Below are 18,142 nucleotides of genomic sequence, written 5' to 3'. Positions count from 1 at the left end.
TATACTTTCTAGAAAATGTGTGTCTTAAAATGCTAATAATAGTTAGAAAATAAGTTATTTAGGTTTAAATCCAGCTATCATATTTTGACTCAAAAGCACTTCAGACAACTAAATCATTAAATTACAGTAAGTTTTAAGTAACTATCATACCTGAAAAACAAAAAAACCCTTATGTGTTCGTGGAACGAATCATAATCTTACTGCTATGGACACTTGGTGTAGGCTGGAGAAGCAGTGCTCTCCTCCTGGCAGCTCAATCTGAACATGCAGAGCAGATGGTGGCATCTTCTTTCTGTCTGACCAGCTTTATCAACCAGCAGCAGTTTAGCCAAGATCTTTAATCCAAGTACAAGATTTGTAAAACATTAATTTAATACCTGCATTCTTAAAGCATGAGTCTCTCAAAGGCAGGGCAAGCAGCAGAAAGGCAGATTTACTTCCCCTTTCATGTTTTCATAAAGGATTTTATGCCTTACTATAAATGTTATGCACTGGGAGGCAATCATTAAATAAGAATGGAGCAAATAGCACTCTGTGATATCATGACAAACCAAAAAACTGTGCCATGCATTTTCAGAACTCAAATGAACTTTTGTGCTTGTGAGGTGGTTGTGTAATAGCAGCAAGAACTACCCACGAATATTTGCAAAAGGAATGCAAACAAAGAATTTTGAAAGAAGCTACTGAAACATGAGGTTGGATTGTATAGCTATGTTTATAAACTTACCTTTCTGTTCATAACTTACCTTTCTGCCAGTCACAAAAAAGATTTGCTTGTCTGATTGTTGAGAGCAAGCCATGCTCTTGCCACAAAGTCTGAAAAATCCTGCTTTATGCTTCAAGAGAAATTACTGAAATGCTGTGTGCTCTTAAAGGTCGACTGAGTTTGCTTTGTCCTGCAGAATTTACTTTGATGCTCAGTCTGAAAACAAGCAGGTGGGGCTGAGCCAGTGCAATGTGTGCCATTTCTCAGCAATTAATGCATGTTGAGATGTGAACGCAGCACCGCCTACTCCCCACCCTAACTCTTCTCTGGTGACTGGAAATAATCTGCAACGAACTTGAGCTCCTCTAATTCTAGCCCTGTAACATAAGAGATAACTGTGAGGGGGAACTTCTGGGTTTGAGCTACAACTTCCAAGTTTGTTTATCCTGTTTATTATCTCCAGGTCTGCATAGTATCCAGTAACTGATAAATTTAGAATACAAAGGCATGCCTGAAGCTAAAACCAAGGACATGCAACGTTACCCTCTTCTCTCTTTGCTTCAAAAGCAAAGCTGTGGAGCCACAGTTCTCATTTTAGCTTGACCTGAACTATTTTTTTTTCTGCAGAATGACTAAGTTGTAACAAAATCAACATTACTACTACACATACATTTTAAATTTCCTTCTGATTATCTCTGCCATGTCAGTTCTATGCCCTTTCTGCTGTGGGTACCACATTTAACACATGCTGTATTCTTAAAGAGAGAAATCCCAAATTCTGATTTGGGATTCTAGACTCTCATCCATTTCTTTGAACACAAGTCCAGGAAACAAATGAATCTTTAACTGCCTTACTACAACTGGCCTTTATTTTTTTCAAGGGGAATTATGGATATATCTTTTAAAAGTCTTCATTGTATGTAGCTGTCTTTTGTTTCATTTACCATTTTCAGATTTTACAGCAAAGCTGTCTGTATTTCATTTAGAGTGAGTGAAGTCTTGCAGGACTAAGGAGCCAGTCCCTGGTCTTCTACCACTCCCTTTAGAAGGCAAGAAGCTGATTCTCAGCAGAGATATGCTGCTGGTTTTGTGGTTATCTAACATATCCCTGAGAGCTACCACAACACAAGCATTGGAGTGGTGTCAGTCACTAGGTCCAAAAGCCCTAATGGGTCCTGCCAAGTGCAGCAGTAATAACCACTGTAGTACTCCTCATGCATTGTAGGTACAACAGTGCAGGCTCAAATGCCTAAGAACAGAAAGAACCAGACCAAATTCTTGATTTTAGCGGTCCAATATCTAATTTACAGGCAACCCTCCATCCAGAACCTAGTATTTATGTTAGATATTTAAGCTTTCACCACATGGAATGGGCCTGCTGAGGGTAGACTGCTACAGGAACATTTGTCTCATGAAGAAAATCAGTAGAAAGAGCTCTTCTGAACCATGTCCAGTTTGGGGGTAACTGTGCAGTTACAGTGCACATTGATGGGTCAACAGCCATCCAATATGTCAGTGCCTTTGAAGCCTAACATTTCTGCTTATCTACCTTGCTGAAGATAAGAACGCTTCTCTCATAATATCCCATGTAGCCATATTTTCACCTGGATGGTCAATTGCTGAAATTTCTAGCTTCCAGGAAGTTTTTCAAACACTTAAAGCCCAGCAGACAGCTTAATATGCTTCAGACCCAAAAAACTCAACAACCCATATTTGCCACATTTATAGAATTTACTGAGGCAACTAGACAAAGGAGCCACTTGTAAAGTGGCAGGGAGGAATCTTTGCTAATAATGACTGAGAAGCAGACAAGATTTGCACTGCAGAAAACAAAGTGTAGGTCTAGAATGTGATGAATGCTTGGAGCATGAACATCTCAGTACTGCAGGTGGGGAGACACCATTGCCTGCAAGGTTTGGGCAAAATTTTTGAATGAACAAGCACCTGTGCTGGTGCATAGGTACATAGGACAACAAGAGAGCTCCCACCCAGTTTAGTAGATCTGTAGGCTCCCTGCTTCAGTATCTCCCACAATTCACACATATTTTGGGTTGTTATTTACATGTGGGGTTGCAAGCAGTCCTTGACAAATCCATATGTAAGGACCTAAAGAAGTAGTTGCCTATCTCAAAACACTGTCCCTTTAAGATAATGGAATCTGAGATAAGCATGGTTGGCACAGCAGGAAGGAGCTGATTCCAGATCTAACAGAGGTAATGGTTTGGTTAGCATCTGGACAAAAATTCCCACTGTGACAAAATATGGAAAAGAAAACAAGTGCTTATACACACACTATCTCAAATTACTGGAATGGCATGTGTGCCCCATGGATACCCAGGACCTGAACTGTAGAAAAGAGTACTTCCAGAAGAATGACTCTGGGATTATTGACTTTGGCACAGGGTCTCATTTGCACCGTAGGTGCAATCAGATTGTAACACCGAACAGTGAAACTAAGATGTTTCAAATCAGACACTAATTGTGGCAGCAGCATTCATGTTTAATTTATTGACTTCTAACAATACAGAAAAGCCAAATTAATACAAAGAAAGTGAAGAAAATAAAGTAAACCCCAAAAAGGCTTCAGCTGCCTAAATCACTTTCAGTACCACTTCCAGTGATTACAATTACTATTATCTGCCTGGTCTCAAGCTGCTGTACCATATCTTCCAGTCCTGTGCTCCCCTGTGCTATGTCTCTACTGTCTTATGACATCTAAAGCAACCTAGACAGCTACGTTTAAGCAACTGCATTTCACCAACTCATCATGGTTACAGAGAGACAAATTGAAACAATAAAGATTTCAAATCTTAATAGCTAATGCAAAAGCTCTTTAAGCAACTGACCTGATTTCTGTCACAGATACAGTGTCAGCTCAACAAATGAAGGGAAGACAAGAGAAATTGTTAAACACTAAGAGGCAGCGAAATTATAAGAGCCTGCAGGCTGACATGTCATCCATTCTCCCATTCAAAGCACACAGAACTCCATGTCAATTTTTCCATTGTGTTCAGAGGCTTTTGGCTTGCTCCATGAGATAAAGCAAGCTTCTGGTGGAAATTACACCTCTGTCAACTTCTGGGATAAAATTCTACATATCTAGGCCAGCCATGGCAACTTTCCTGGCATAGCCAAAGTGAATCATAACTCTTGTTTCTTGCATGTTTTTAACACAAAAATACCTGTGCTGAAAGATTCTAAACGTGCTTTACTACAAGTCAGAGCATCACTTCTGGTGAAAAAGGTTCTGAATCCAACAAAGTTCTGATTCTTTAACAAAGATCTCTCCACTTACACTTCACTGCAAGACTCAAATCTAAACTAGAAAATTAGCTGAAGCCATTACAAAACCATTTATCATATGAAGTTGTTTGTGTAATATGTGGCAATAAGTTATCTAGCATACCTTTACACTTCATTCTTACTTTCCTCTCCTGCAGCATTTGAGCTGTGCTGATCAGCAGATCTTTCTTGTTGAAAATATATGGTTCAAATGCAGAAGATTTATTTATAACAATTAAATGCAGTCATTTAAGCAAAATACTGTAATGAGTCCACTGGAGGAGAAATGAAGATAAGGATGTAAGATATAAAGTGCATATTTTTGGTAGCTGATTCTATGCAGAAAAAGAGAAAATACATCTATCTGTTTGTTGATTAGTGTGTCTTGGGGCAGTAAATCAGTTTTCCATTCCAATCTTGTGCACTATGGTTTGTCATTCACACAGATGTGGCCCGAGGAGGAAGCAGCTTCATTGTTCGCCATCTAAGAGATAAGCAAGAAATGACAACAGTGACTTTATTTGATTGGCAACCTCGCAACACTGCCCTTATCAAGTGGCTCCAAGTCAGTGATAACTGGGATTAGGACTAAAGAGGGATGGAGAAGCATGATTCCTGTTCTGGTGGACCTCAGCTCCTGCAAGTTCCTGTAATAAGACTAAACTCACAAATCTGCTGATGCAGGGGTCAATGGTGACTCACCACAATCACAGAAATACCATGGGAGTAACCTGTGAATGAGAGCTCAAGAGTTTCCATAGCAGAGCCCCAGAGGCTCAGGGCACAGCACAGATTTATATGCTGGCAAGGACCTTGCCTCACTAAGTAAAATCTTACCCAGCAAAAGAATTGTAACAGCAGTGGGAACATGACTAGAGTGAACAGTTGCAGAAAGTTGAGCATAAAGGATCAGAATTATACAAGGTGCATTGCCTTGTTTCTTTTTCTTCTATCTCTTTGTGTTAGCTCTGAGTTAATTATTTCTCCCAAAGACTACTGGGCATACCAAGGAAGTGACACTGCCAGCATGCAGTCAGTGGGGCAAAGCACCTGGAAGGAGACTGAAGACGCTTAGAGGCTGATCCATTGCATGTTACTAAGATGAGCTATTTAATCCTCTATGGGATTTGGCACCCAGAAGAAAGGAGGAGGGTTCAGGGAAAGAGAAGGTTGTAAAAATTACACACATTTAAAAGAAAAATAATTATATAAAATCCAGGGAAATTCCAATACGATGTTTGAATGGTATTTGTTGAAATAAATTGTGCAAATGAGACCTGTTACTAGACATTTCAATTACAAGGAGCTGTATATGAAGCATGACTGACTGGAGACATCATTAGGCACTCCACTATTTAGGGGTGCCAAAATCAGCCATCACTCCTACCCAGCCATTGTTAAACAGAGCCTTCCCTCACCTTCTCTTACCATCTCAGTAAAGACATCAGTGCAGTTTGCCCGTATTTGCTCAGCAGTCAGGGGGCTGTTCAGTGCAAAGGTCTTTTTCAGTCCTCTTTCATTCCTCACACCAGTTAGTGCATCTCTCAAAGCGAAGAACACAGAGCATCCCAAGAAAAATCCTGCCTCACCTATCCCCTGAAAAAGATTCAGAAAAGCCAGTCTCTCATATGAATACACGCATACACTATTTTGTATTGCATAGTACACACAAGCAAATTGCACACTCTGAATGACATTTTGATTTCGCCATCAATTAATATTTTTTTTCTACCTTTTCAGTTTATACCAGATTTAGAAGTGTGATTTTAAATTCATCTTTCAGCTTCTGTGTATGGTCTGTTAACAAAACTCTAAAATCACTACTTGCCAACCATTAAAGTGACACAACAATATCTGGCTTTATGTCTTACTAGTTTCTCTGATGTCATAAATAAAACAATTTATTGGACACTTGTTTGGAATGTTAAAGGAGAGGAACTGAAAACTTATATGTGTTTTATATCAAAGTAATTTCAAAGTTTGGCCTGGGATCTAAGAATTAGGCCCTGTGATGATCTGCTTACCTTGGATGCATAGATGGCATAAGGATTTTGAGAAGATGACAGCAGAGAAACACTAAACTGTTCTGGAATATCACAAACAGCAGGGATCTTATACTGATCTGGACCTCGAGTATAGAGGACTCCTTCTGAAGAATACTTTAACTCCTCCATTGTGTACAGTCCAATGCCTTGAACAAAAGCACCTTCAATCTTTAAATAAGAAAAGAAATACCATTTATGTACTCATGTTTGGTTAACTGAGAAAACTTCACCAAGAACTCATTCTTATCACGAGGTGTTACTGTAATATATGTGAGGCCTTCCAATTGCCTAATGAGATTCTTCAACATTTCGGGGCAACTAAAATGGAAATGGGCAATGGAAAAGCTTTCACACTCCTCTCTCATACCTGAGAAGACAAATGCATGTATGATGAAGTGATGAGATCTGTGGATTAGCCTGCAATGAATAAAGATATTTCCCTGAAATCAAACAGGATTTAAGTCCAGTAGACAGAAGACATACACACAAACTGGAAGTACTACATGTTGAAATCATGGGTAAAATTCAAGCTTCTTTGACATCTACAGAGTTCTGACACTAATTCAATTGGAGTAAGTCTATAGGCAAAAGACATTCTAATATGATCTATAATCTAGTAAGAAATTAATGTTTTCTGAACTAATGAGGTAATCTTCATTTCAGATAAGGACAACAGTGTAATAGAAATAAGGCATCTGAAAATTCTTGGCACGTACCTGTCCTATATCCACAGCTGGATTTATGCTGCATCCAACGTCCATAACAATGTCTGTTCTGAGGTTCTGTTAATAAAATTCAAATTTGTATCACCCAGAGAGGTGGACTGAAAGCATTAGAAGATAATGTGGGTCAGAGTTGGTATTCAGTGAAATAAACACTGAGACAGCGGCCTCTCCATGTACATAATTTCAGAATAATTTCCAGTATCTCATGACAATCAAAATTGGTTTGTCTCAACTTTTACAGATGTTTAGCCAGAGACAGCCCTGCCAGATTTTTCCCATTGCTCAAGGAAATCCCCCTACAAATGTACAGATAGAGGGCATATGATCATCAGTCTATAGCCTTTAGCTGTCCAGATGGTCAAAAGTCTGGAAATTCAATATTGTTATAAGGTATTAGCTGGCAAACAGGGACAGGACAAGCAAAGAACATGTTAGGTGTCAGCCATAACCCAAAAGGTGGACACATATGACACTGACATGTGTGTCAGAAGCTGGTTAATACTGCACAGCTTTCATTCTGCTCCACCTGTAATTCATACCTACATCGTTGATATATTTACTATCATGTGAAGACAGGCAACTTATTAACCCCAAATCTGAATGATTGTTGGAGCAAGCCTTATTCACATTACTTTCAAAACTTCTCTGACATTCAGTTATTACCTTGTGATCTCCTGTTAGACAGTTAATTTCAACCTCTGAACAAGCAGCTCCAAAAATAAAATATGTGAATGGCCGTCCTTCCCCTTTCTCCCAGTCCATGTAGTCATTGTAACCTCTGATGGAAGAAACAAAGTCCACAAGAAGAAAACTGACCACAGTTTGCATTATAACAAAGCAGGTAAGCACGTAAGTTGTGAAATCTTAAGTACAAAGTCTTAAGTGAAATCTTAAGTAACAGCTCAGAACTTCAAAATTTCATGAAAGCCTACAGAGCACTACTAGTTTAGGTTTGCTGCCTCTGGTATTTGTATAAAATGTAGCAGAAAAGCAAGCTATTTCAGTTCAGGAGAGTCTATAACCAGCATAATCCTAGAAATATACTAATAAAAGCACAGTAACCAAATACAGAATAAACATTCAAGATAGTGGTTACTGGTATTATAGCACATAAAGGAATTTATAAAAAGGGAGGAAAACTTGTCAGGACCTATGAAAGAATAATTTACAACAGATAAATGAAAAAGTCAAAGTAACAGAAACACTCTACAGAATTGAGTGAGAGGGTTAAAAGAGGAATATTGAAATAAAGATTTTAACTACTTAGGAGGCAGTGGCATTAACTGAGGACACCATAGTAGTCAGGAATGATGGGGAATGAATTCAAGGACATGAGAGGACAGTGAAATGTGGTATCTTCCAAACATGGGAGCTATGTGACTAAGGTGTATTTTCTGACTTTGTATGAGTGAAATGTCTTTGCTGAGCATATTTAAGATTATCATAAAGCAACTATAGTACAGAACCATGCACCCAAAAAGGGATACACAAAATCCATATACTCAGCTTCTCATAATCCATTTACCTCATCTGCCTTTGAGATTCTTGGAAGTAGAGAATATGACTGGATCAGAACAATACAGGGTCTGAGGCTCAGGGATTCTGCAGCTTTTTGGACAGCATTAAATATTGATAGCAAAGCATGACTGCTGTTCATTACTTTGGTGATATCGACATTTCTAAATAGCTGCATAAACTTGAACAGGCTTAACAGCAAGAAGAGACATTTTATTTGGACATTTCTCAGTGTTTTATAAAATATGGGTTTCCCAAGTGCCATTTCTTACTTACTCCAGACTGCCCAGGGACCTGAAAAGTTGCTATTGATAAGGAAGAACCACCAGCAGAAGGAGAGAAGACATAAGGCACAGCAGGCTAAGAGAAAAGCTTTGCTTTGAATTCCATCTGAGTTATAGCACAGAAATTTTTCATTTCTGGTTCTTTATAAACACAGTGAAAGAATTCAAAGAAAAAGGACCAAGAGACTGCTCTGAGAGCAGTGGGAACGATGATATTTCTAGCTAATAGCAATCCAACCTCCAGTAAATAAATTATATCCCACTTTGCACATCACTGTTACAGGCAGCAGTCACTTCTTGATGCTTTCTGGTTTGGTAAATGTCAAATCATGGAGCAAAGATGGCACAAAATATTCTTTTAATACTTTCTAGAGATCCACAGAGGACTAGACATAAATTATCACCTAAACTTTATGCTTCCAACCTTCCATATATCACTTATTATATAAAACATAAAATGAGCTATTAGAAAGACCTATTAGACAGGATCTTCTCTTTACAGCATTAATTATCTTCAGAAATCAATCCTGGTCTAATTTATGCATTTTTAAGGAACAAAAATATATTACCTAAAATAGCCAGTAGCTGAAAGGCTCACACTCTGTTTAAAAGCTTCTTTAATCTGTAAAATATAGCAGTGCTTGTGGTAAATCAAGGAAGGAGTCAGGAAGGAACACAGCATAGACATATTTACTTTATTTACATATATATACTTAGCCACGCATATTACTTAAAATCCAAAGTGTAAAAATTGTAAAGAAAGGAAGACAAGCTGAGTTAAGCATGTTTAACTGCACATGGTGCAGCTAACATGGTGTCTAATACTACAGAACTAAACCCCTCTTGCATGAAGAATCTGAATTCTTTTGGCAATACAAGAAGGAATAGACCTGTCAACAGCACTGATCTTACAGAATCTTTTTTACTGGTAATGCCATAGTCAGAAAGGGCTCTGCTCTTTCAGTTTTTCTGATGAAGTTCAATAGAGATTGTCCCTCTCTGTCAGCTAACCCAATCTGGTTGATAAGTCGCTGATTATATTGGGTCATGTGACTGTGTGCATGTGCAACCTTCTGCTTTTTCTTTGATAAACTGCCTTTATCTTAATCCACAGACTTGTTGGTTTTTTTTCCATCTCATTTTCTTCCCCTATCTCACTGAGAAGGGAAGTGATAGAGCAGTTTGTTGGGCACTTGGAGTCCAGCCAAGGTGAAACCACCACACTGACATAAAAGATCTGCATGACCTATTTGCACAAAAATAACAGTTTTCAAGATAAATGCTCTTTGTAAAGTTGTAAAGTTCTGCCAGTCATAAAAGTGAGAGCATGAGGTCCCATATCTATTCCCTTTGAGTGATCCTCAGATTTACACGGTTTATACATCAAGAAATTTTTGTGAGGCTTTTGGTCAGTTTTACTGACTTTCTAAGATATAAAGTTACTTCTCTGCATTTATTAACATTCCTTCTTTGGTCAGCCATTTCTGATAATACTTTTGGTGTGTCTGAATGACACAAATTAATTGCATACCTATTAGAGGAGACTGGGTATTTTGGATTAGCGTTTTATTGTCATTCCTAAGCAGGGCCTACACAGAGACAAGGCCTTTGCTACTTTTTGGATTGTCCCACTGGTGAGGAGGCTGGAGGTATATGGGAAACTGGGATAACTGACCCCAATTGACCAAAAGGGCTATTCCAGACTATGTGGCATCATGCTCAGTATATAAAGTGGGGGGAAGAAGGAGGAACAGGGGGACATTTGAAGTGTTTGTTTTCCCAAGTAACCATTATGTGTGATGGTGCCCTGCTCTCCTGGAGATGGCTGAATACCTGCCTGTCCATGGGAAAGAGTGGAACAATTATTTGCTTTGCTTTGGTTGTGGGTATGGCTTTTGCTTTAACCATTAAACTGTCTTTAATCCAACTCACAAGTTTTCTAGCTTTCACTCTTCTGACTCTCCCTGATTTTGCTGGTAGGGGAATGAGTGAGCAGTTGTGTGGTGCTTGGTGGCTGGCTGAGGTTACACCACAACATTCTGTAACCCTTTAGACATAGGCTGTGGACCAAACCTGAGACTGGGCAGACCTGGCTGCACCTAGACTCTTCTGAAAAGTTTAGAAAGCCAGCGCATCTCACTGATGCTCATGACTCAACAGGAGGGACCATAAACTGATTTTACTATAATCCATTGTAACAGATTATAATTTTTTACTTGGATATTGCATTGGCAATATTTAAATACTGTATTAGCAATAAATTTAATTTTTATCTTCCACATAATAATTTGTGCCTGGCCAAGAACCTTCTCTTGACTTTCACCTTTTTGTGAAATAGCCTGTTGTTACAGTTTTTAACTTTAGGACTATTAGACTGAGCAGATTTATAGACTACAGTACACATATCACAGTTTCTGTCAGCACTCAGACACATTCAGTGGGATTCACAGGTCTTACCCAATCATTCCAGGTCCCTGTTGGGTTCTTCTTGATGATGGGCTGCAGGCGTTTCAGAAGAGTTTGGCAAGCATCCTGGTGAGAATCAGGAGAATATATCACAAAATTAGCACAGATACATCTGGTACTATTCAAGTTATGTTCTAGTTACTATTAAATTAGTATATACTTTACAGATATCTTATTTTTGAAAAGGTATTGCAGGAAGTGTTGTATTAACTTCATAGACCTAAAACTTCTAAATGGTTAAGTTACAAGGGCTGGGATCTGTATAAATCAGATTTCAAACATGAACAGGGTGCAAGATTTGTATGGGATTAGTTAGCTTGTTACATGAAACAGATTTTGTCAAGTATAAGCCTTTTTGGCAAAGTGCAGATCATATTCTACAAACTCATAAGCACCATTACTAAGAAACTGTCATGTCATGTTTCTTCTTGGCCATCTCGAGAAGTATTATTAGTAATCCCAAACTTGATTTTTATGGGATCACTGGGGCCTAAAGTTTGGCAAGTATACACCTCAAGGGATAGGGTATTTTTTTCAACTAAATACTATTTTTTACCTTCACAGCCATGCCATTGACATCTGTCCCTGCAGATCCCACTGAGGCACATGCATTAGGAACAGTTGTTGTGCTCGTTTCACAGAAGTGAATACGTGACATGGGGATGTTCAATTCCCGACTAGCAACCTGTCCCAGGAAGAACAACAAGTTCTTTGTTTTATAAACAATCTAAACACTCCAACAATTCCCCAGTATTTTCTAGAAGCCAGTAAGAGCAGGGAAGATAAAAATTTTCGCAAGTTCTCTTCCAATCTCCAGCTGAAATCATTCTGTCCAATTTGGTAGTATTAAGAAGCAGAAAACGACATAATTCTAGCTATACTCAAACTCTGGATTGAGACTCTGAACACTCAATCCTGATTTTCCTGCTTATACCCTGTAAGACTTACAGCAAAAGATGCAAGCCCAGGTCCCAAACTTTCATTGACTTGACAAGTATCTCTACAGATATGTCTCAGAATTATCCAGTAACCAAACAGGATCATAATGTTATCATCATGACTATACCGATCTGAATAATCTCTGCCTTTTTCACTATAGGTTTTATGAGATCAGCCCCCAAAAAATCTCATTTCTAATAAGCCTCTTCACATGCCATTGGAAGAACAAAAAACAGTCTGTTTTTTCCTTCCTTCTGCCTTCATGAATTAATGAAGGTACCTTTGCTTTCTAACTCCTTCCATGTAAAGAAGTAGTGGCTATGCTGATAAAGAAAATGTCCTGCTGGTACACTCACCAAAAAGAAAACCTTCACATTATTTATCTGCACGACAGATAAAGCTCACAGCAGTATTTATTTAGATCATTTGTTACCTGGATCATTTTTGTATGAAGACCCTGCCCCATTTCAATTCCACCATGTGTCAGAAGCACAGACCCATCAGTATAAATATGAACCAGTGCAGCAGCCTAAAAAAGAAAAATAAAATCAAGATTAATCAGACTAATGAGAAATATGTTGCATGTGGTGATAAATTGAATTAAAAAAAGACAAACTGAAATACACTTGAACACTTTATCTGTTTAGTGCTTTTGAATAGAAGGCAAAATTTGAAAATCTACTTGCTGCTCTTCCTCTATAATGAAATTTTAAGAAAAAGATAGAAATCCTCAGTGGTCTGCTTTTTCTGTTAGTAGATCCTGAAACAAACCTATACCGGGTAACAGTATCTCAGTGGTTCCAGAAGAGGCTGGAGGAAAACCCTTACTAGTGGCTCCAAGTGCAATTTTCTGCAAGTTCCATTTTCTCTCTCATTGACATGGGAGAGTCTTGGAGGTTTTTAAATGGCATAGGTTGAATTTCTGAATGAGATTTTCTTCCTGGACTCAGCTGGAAGTAGTGCTGTAGATTACAAAGACCCTGTGACTTTAATGTCGAACAGTGACAGCCAGTTTGATATGACATAAATCAGTAAATTAATTTTAAATTGATAGAATGCTGTCTGTTTCAGAAGCACTGGACACCTACATTAAAAAATACAAGGACCAAAAATACTACTGTCCTTTTTTGCAGGGTCCAAACTGCCTGGGGTCCTGAAAATCAAACAGCTTTGATCTCAGCTTGAAAAGAGCTACAGGCTACTACAGCCTCTTCAGGGAACAATCATCAGGAGGATGATCATTTTCCAGGAAAAGACAACGTATTTGTATCCTAAGATAAAGGGACTGAATCTTCTATGGATAAAATGCTTAGCTCACTCTTAATGCAACTCACCTGAGAAAGGTAAGGTGTGCCTATTCCAAATGGATATTTCATTGGTACAATGGCAATCCCTCTTTTCTTCCAGTAATTTTGTTTGTTAAATTCACTGATAGCTTTTCTCCTACTGTAGTATGCAGATTTCTCCATACATTCATTCCAACACCGTATTAAATTCTGTGGATCAAGTTTTTGTTTGAAGTGTGTCTGCTCATTCTTCTTATACATATTTATTTCCCTAATCTGAAAAAATGAAATTACAGCTGTCACACAATTCTGTTAAAGCAAACTGACCATCTGAGGGGACTAACAGACAACAAGATCACGGTATATTTTTTTAACAATTGCCAGTTTGTAAGACCATGCTATTCATTCAACAATCAGACATTGGTTAGAAAAAATATGAATTTCAGCACAAATGATGTTTGACTTAGAAAAGAATTGCTCAAACCCAGTTCCACAGACTTCATTTCAGGAGAGAAGATGCTTTCATTTAGTCACCTTTTCTGGTGCTAAACCAGTTTTATCTGCAACATCTGTTATCCAAGTTTCTGTCACCAGTCCTGATTGAGGAAAGCCAAAGCCTCGGAATGCTGTATTTGATGGCAAGTTTGTTTTGCAGGCATAGGCCCTGCATCTCAAGTTGGGAATCTTGTATGCATTGTCCATTTTTAGTAAGGATACTTCTGCTACCTGAGGCAGGGGATAAACATAGTTTAATGTCAGAACAGCGTTTCTTTCAAAATTACATTTAAATCTTCCTCATCTCTTATATAAAAGACCTTAAGTAGAGACAATTAGCTTTAAAATTGAGTTTCTGGCAATCACTGGTAGTAAGAGTACTCATGCACACATACAGACTTCATTAATATATTTTCATGCAATATATTAATTTTCAGGGGGGTTTTGATACAGAACAAGTAACAGCTGATGTTACTTGTACTTCAATGTTATCAGGAGTTAAGGATGTAATAGATACATAATTTTATGATTGATTTTGCTCCTACTTCAATACTGAAAGCCACGCAAACTAAAAATAGGCAGATTAGATTTAGAGCAGGAGTAGCTATGAAAGGAACTGATGAAAGCATTCTGAACTATCAGATCCTGTGGAAATCCACACTTAAGGTTTAGTTTCACCAGAAAGCATATGTACTGCAGTCTGCAGAATCTTCTGGTCCTTAAGTTTTTCTTTTAGAGCTTTTACATGACAAACACAAAACCTCCTGAAGAGGAAAATCCTATACTAGAGACCTCTAATTAGACTCTAGGAGTCAGTGTAAAAAATATAAATTAAAAAATGGTTTGATGCCTGATGAAGAGGTCTCTCTTCAATGTTAAGTAGATTTCTCAGAATGACAAATTTAAGCCTTAGTTATTCCTGCTAGGTCTAGAAGCTCCACTGAATCATTGTAGGACTTCATCTTAAGACAGTTCTGACATGATCTTCATTAATGTACATGCTTCTAATAACGATTTTCTTCTAACTTAGGCTATTTTTCAGAACCAGTTAGGCAGCAATACCACAGGCAGTTACACTGACAGATTTCAGGATGCAGAAAATACTCATAGGTGGGGCAATGACAAGCAGATGAGGGGCAGTACAGCAAGCATTTCAGTTACAGGTAGAATAGCCTGTATAAACACGAATACCTAGTGATTATATCAAAGCAAGAAACATTTTATACTTTGCTGACCTGTAACTGAGGAACTAAGGTATAAAGCACAATAAATGCTGACCCAGTACAGGAATCTATAGGGACAGCAACAGGATAACTATCACTATGAGTTTTCTGAAGGCCAAGAGGGGTTTTCCCAGCCCTGAAGATATAAAGCTTTAGGCATAGACAAATGCAGGCACTACTCATTTTAAAAGGAATATATTGTTAGTTGAGATGTTCATTAAAGAAAAATAAGCCTGAGAAAACATTCATGAAGTGAATGTGTTGGGCAATATAAGAAAGTAGTAAGATGCTTCACTAAATTTAATAAGGTTAACCTGTTCAGCATAGATTCTTCCAACAACCCACAGTCCCTATATCAAAAATCTATATGATTAATAATACATGGGCAAGGGAATTTGACTTCATAATTTTCCAGCTAATGATTCCTCTGTGTTGAAAGGTTTGTCAGTATAAAATCCTTACCAGGACAGACTCATCAGGGCTACATCCTCCATTAACATAATATTCGGTATCCACAGCTGTGATCCTACCATCATTCATGAAGCCAACCTAGAAGGATCAACAGTATGTTATTTAGAATTCAGCATTCATTTGTTTCTGAAGTGCTTGTATATTTTGAAAATTAACATAACCCCCATATTTAGGGTCATATTGCTCCATTAATTTCTGGGCAGCATGCACTGAAACTACAGAAAGGCAAGAGAGAAAGAAAGTATGTTTCTAAGATATAGGCTTTTCCTCCTGGCATGTACTATGTATAGGTACAGCATAGAATAATCAACATAAGCCCATTGGGAAAGGAAGAAGCAGTGGCCTCCTCTCTATTGCCTGAGATGGCTGACAAGACCATCACCTAGGAGTGTTTACTCTAGATAAAATCAAATCCCACTGTAATGGTAAGAGCAGTGTCTGGCAGATGGAGTATGACATTTATGTTTATTAATGAAGAAATGTTCTCTTTATCTCACATCTCTCTTTTCACCTGTTGCCACTAACAGCTCTTGAATTCTCAACATGAGCTACATCTCATTTTCAACTTTAGAGAAGTATAAAAGAAGTTAGAAAATCTCTCTTGCTTTACCCATGTAGAATGTCATGCAACTTGCTTAGTATTAGCAGCTAAATTTGCAGCAGCCTAGGCTGCAAGCTCTGAACTTTCACCTAGGTATGTTGAACTGTTACCTAGTCAAGTAAAAGAAGGCCTCAGAGTCAGTTCAAGCTGAAAGATAAGGAAGCCATAATCTCTAGCAGAGGCTGCACAACTTACATATAAGAAAAGAAATGGCCCAGCTATAGACAATGAAAGAAATGGCCCATGAAGAATGTGAAGACTCCAGACCTTTAATATTACTATTGGCTTGTAATGCCATGTGAGGGATGGGGATCTTAGATTGTAAGGTTATAATTGCCCAGGTATAATCCCATTATTCAGTGTCCCTCTTTGAAGGCATCCAGCTTGAGCTGTAGTGCTATTAACAAAATGTACTTTTAAAGAGAAATCTTTCAGCTTATTGATTCAGCAGAAACTTGGATTTAAACCCCATTATGGTGGCTGGCATGCGTAATTTATATGATAAGTAGAAAAGGAAAAGAAGGCAGAAATTATCCTAATGAATGACTGATGACAGTGCATGAACAGGGAAGAGATTAATTTTCTCCACAGGGCAAGTTTTCTGCATGACACCGTTTCTGTGAAAAATTAGCTGCTTCTTTGTGTGAATCTAACCATATGGAGAGTTTAAAATAAAGTTCTGAAGAAGAAGTCTGACATAGGTTTGCTTCTTGTTCCCAGAAAGAAAGACAGAAAGAGCTATAAAAAGAAAAGAACATGAAGGAACTAGAAAAATAATAAAACAAAACACTGAAGAGACAGAGGTAGAGGCAGACAAAGGAGCTGTACATCAACTTTGTCTCTTGGGTTCTTGGCCTGTAGTTTTGTTTTAAAATTGAATTGGTTATAACAATTTTCATTAATAGAACACATCACTCAGTAACAGTGAAATACTTATTTGCAGAACGTAGCTGGGTATTTTTTCACTGAATTCTTGTGGCACTCACTTTATATTTAGCAATAAAGGGATGTCGGCCACCAGCGATTACCATATCATCCTCTCGGCTCAGAATAAGACGGACTGCTCTGCCGGTTCTAAATCCAAAAAAGAAAAATCAAATTGCAATTAAAATAAAGGATGTTGTTAATTAGAGAGCTAGGGCTACTCATGATGTATCCAGATCCAGTCATGCATATAAACATGCATTTAGATTAAACTTAACTTTAATAAGCCTGAACATACGCTTAACACTATGTCCAGAGTTCCTATTTCTCACATTTACAATCATGTCAGAATTTTCATTTCATGTCTTGAAAGCCAACAAGATAACTCAGTGCAAACTACTCCCGAAAACACTGAAATAGTTTCAAGTGTTCGTCACCTCTTAGCTATTCAGAATCATACCGAAATAGAATGTCTTGGAATGAAACCAAAATATGAATAACAATAAAAATATGAAAATTAGTCTAGAAATGCATATACCATTTAAAAGAACTACTTTAGAAAAATGGACATAAGGTGTAGAATAAGGTCCTAAGAATAAAAAAGATAGTTTAAACCACAAAAGAAATATTATTTTTAGTAAGATCTTTTAATAAAAAACACAGATTACGTGGCCAAAAATAATCAAGAGTAAATTTTATACCAGTGACAGTAAGAGCAACATAAACCTATTGAGCTAACCCGTCAGATGATGAGATCATTTTGGCTGACAGGATTTAGCCTGATGTGAATTCTGCAGCAAACTGGTTACGCTTATAAAGGAGTTTAGTATGCCTTGACAGCTAATTGCCAATATTAGCCTGCCAAATTTGGAAGATGGGGGATGGAGCTTTATGTGTTAATGTTCTTAAATTAATTCAAGCAGGATTAGAAAAAGCATAATGCCTCATAGATTTCAGCGAATTTTGACTGGTAGATGTTGAGGACCGAGCTAGAATTACTTTTTTTTAAAAGCAGTTCCACTCATGAACTATTCCCTCTGCATTTCTGCTGTGTCAGTGAAGTTCACAACTGGAGGGTTAATGTCATATTTTAATGTATGTAAAAAGTCTCAGTAGTTAGGGGCTGGTCCTTTTGAGTATTTCTAACTTATAATAATACCAACTTCTGGCAGCCCATTAA

The 18,142-nt window shown here is 37.8% G+C and overlaps 1 protein-coding gene across 5 annotated transcripts in view; it reads right to left on the bottom strand.

Moving 5' to 3' along the window:
* Positions 1 to 3,185: 3,185 nt before the first annotated feature.
* Positions 3,186 to 18,142, bottom strand: part of AOX1 (aldehyde oxidase 1) — a 37,984-nt gene continuing 23,027 nt past the window's right edge. For 2 of the 5 annotated variants that reach the window (XM_014879485.2, XM_088167836.1), the window contains 13 exons: positions 17,025 to 17,112; positions 15,429 to 15,515; positions 13,783 to 13,974; positions 13,297 to 13,524; positions 12,396 to 12,491; positions 11,580 to 11,708; positions 11,015 to 11,089; positions 9,127 to 9,179; positions 7,422 to 7,536; positions 6,750 to 6,815; positions 6,013 to 6,201; positions 5,417 to 5,584; positions 3,186 to 4,472 (listed from right to left, as the gene is read on the bottom strand). In XM_014879485.2, coding sequence (XP_014734971.2) covers positions 4,413 to 4,472; positions 5,417 to 5,584; positions 6,013 to 6,201; positions 6,750 to 6,815; positions 7,422 to 7,536; positions 9,127 to 9,179; positions 11,015 to 11,089; positions 11,580 to 11,708; positions 12,396 to 12,491; positions 13,297 to 13,524; positions 13,783 to 13,974; positions 15,429 to 15,515; positions 17,025 to 17,112 — 1,546 coding nt within the window. In that variant the 3' untranslated portion in view covers positions 3,186 to 4,412. Of the gene's footprint in view, positions 4,473 to 5,356; positions 5,585 to 6,012; positions 6,202 to 6,255; positions 6,451 to 6,749; positions 6,816 to 7,421; positions 7,537 to 9,126; positions 9,180 to 11,014; positions 11,090 to 11,579; positions 11,709 to 12,395; positions 12,492 to 13,296; positions 13,525 to 13,782; positions 13,975 to 15,428; positions 15,516 to 17,024; positions 17,113 to 18,142 lie in introns of those variants that run through there. The other 3 variants (XM_014879486.2, XM_088167835.1, XM_088167837.1) reach the window with 3 other exon arrangements.

The sequence above is a fragment of the Sturnus vulgaris genome, chromosome 7 (assembly GCF_052056855.1).
Source record: "Sturnus vulgaris isolate bStuVul1 chromosome 7, bStuVul1.hap1, whole genome shotgun sequence".
In the NCBI taxonomy this organism is placed as follows: Eukaryota; Metazoa; Chordata; class Aves; order Passeriformes; family Sturnidae; genus Sturnus; species Sturnus vulgaris.
Note: the sequence above shows the minus strand (reverse complement) of the source record. Positions and strands in the feature narration are given on the sequence as shown.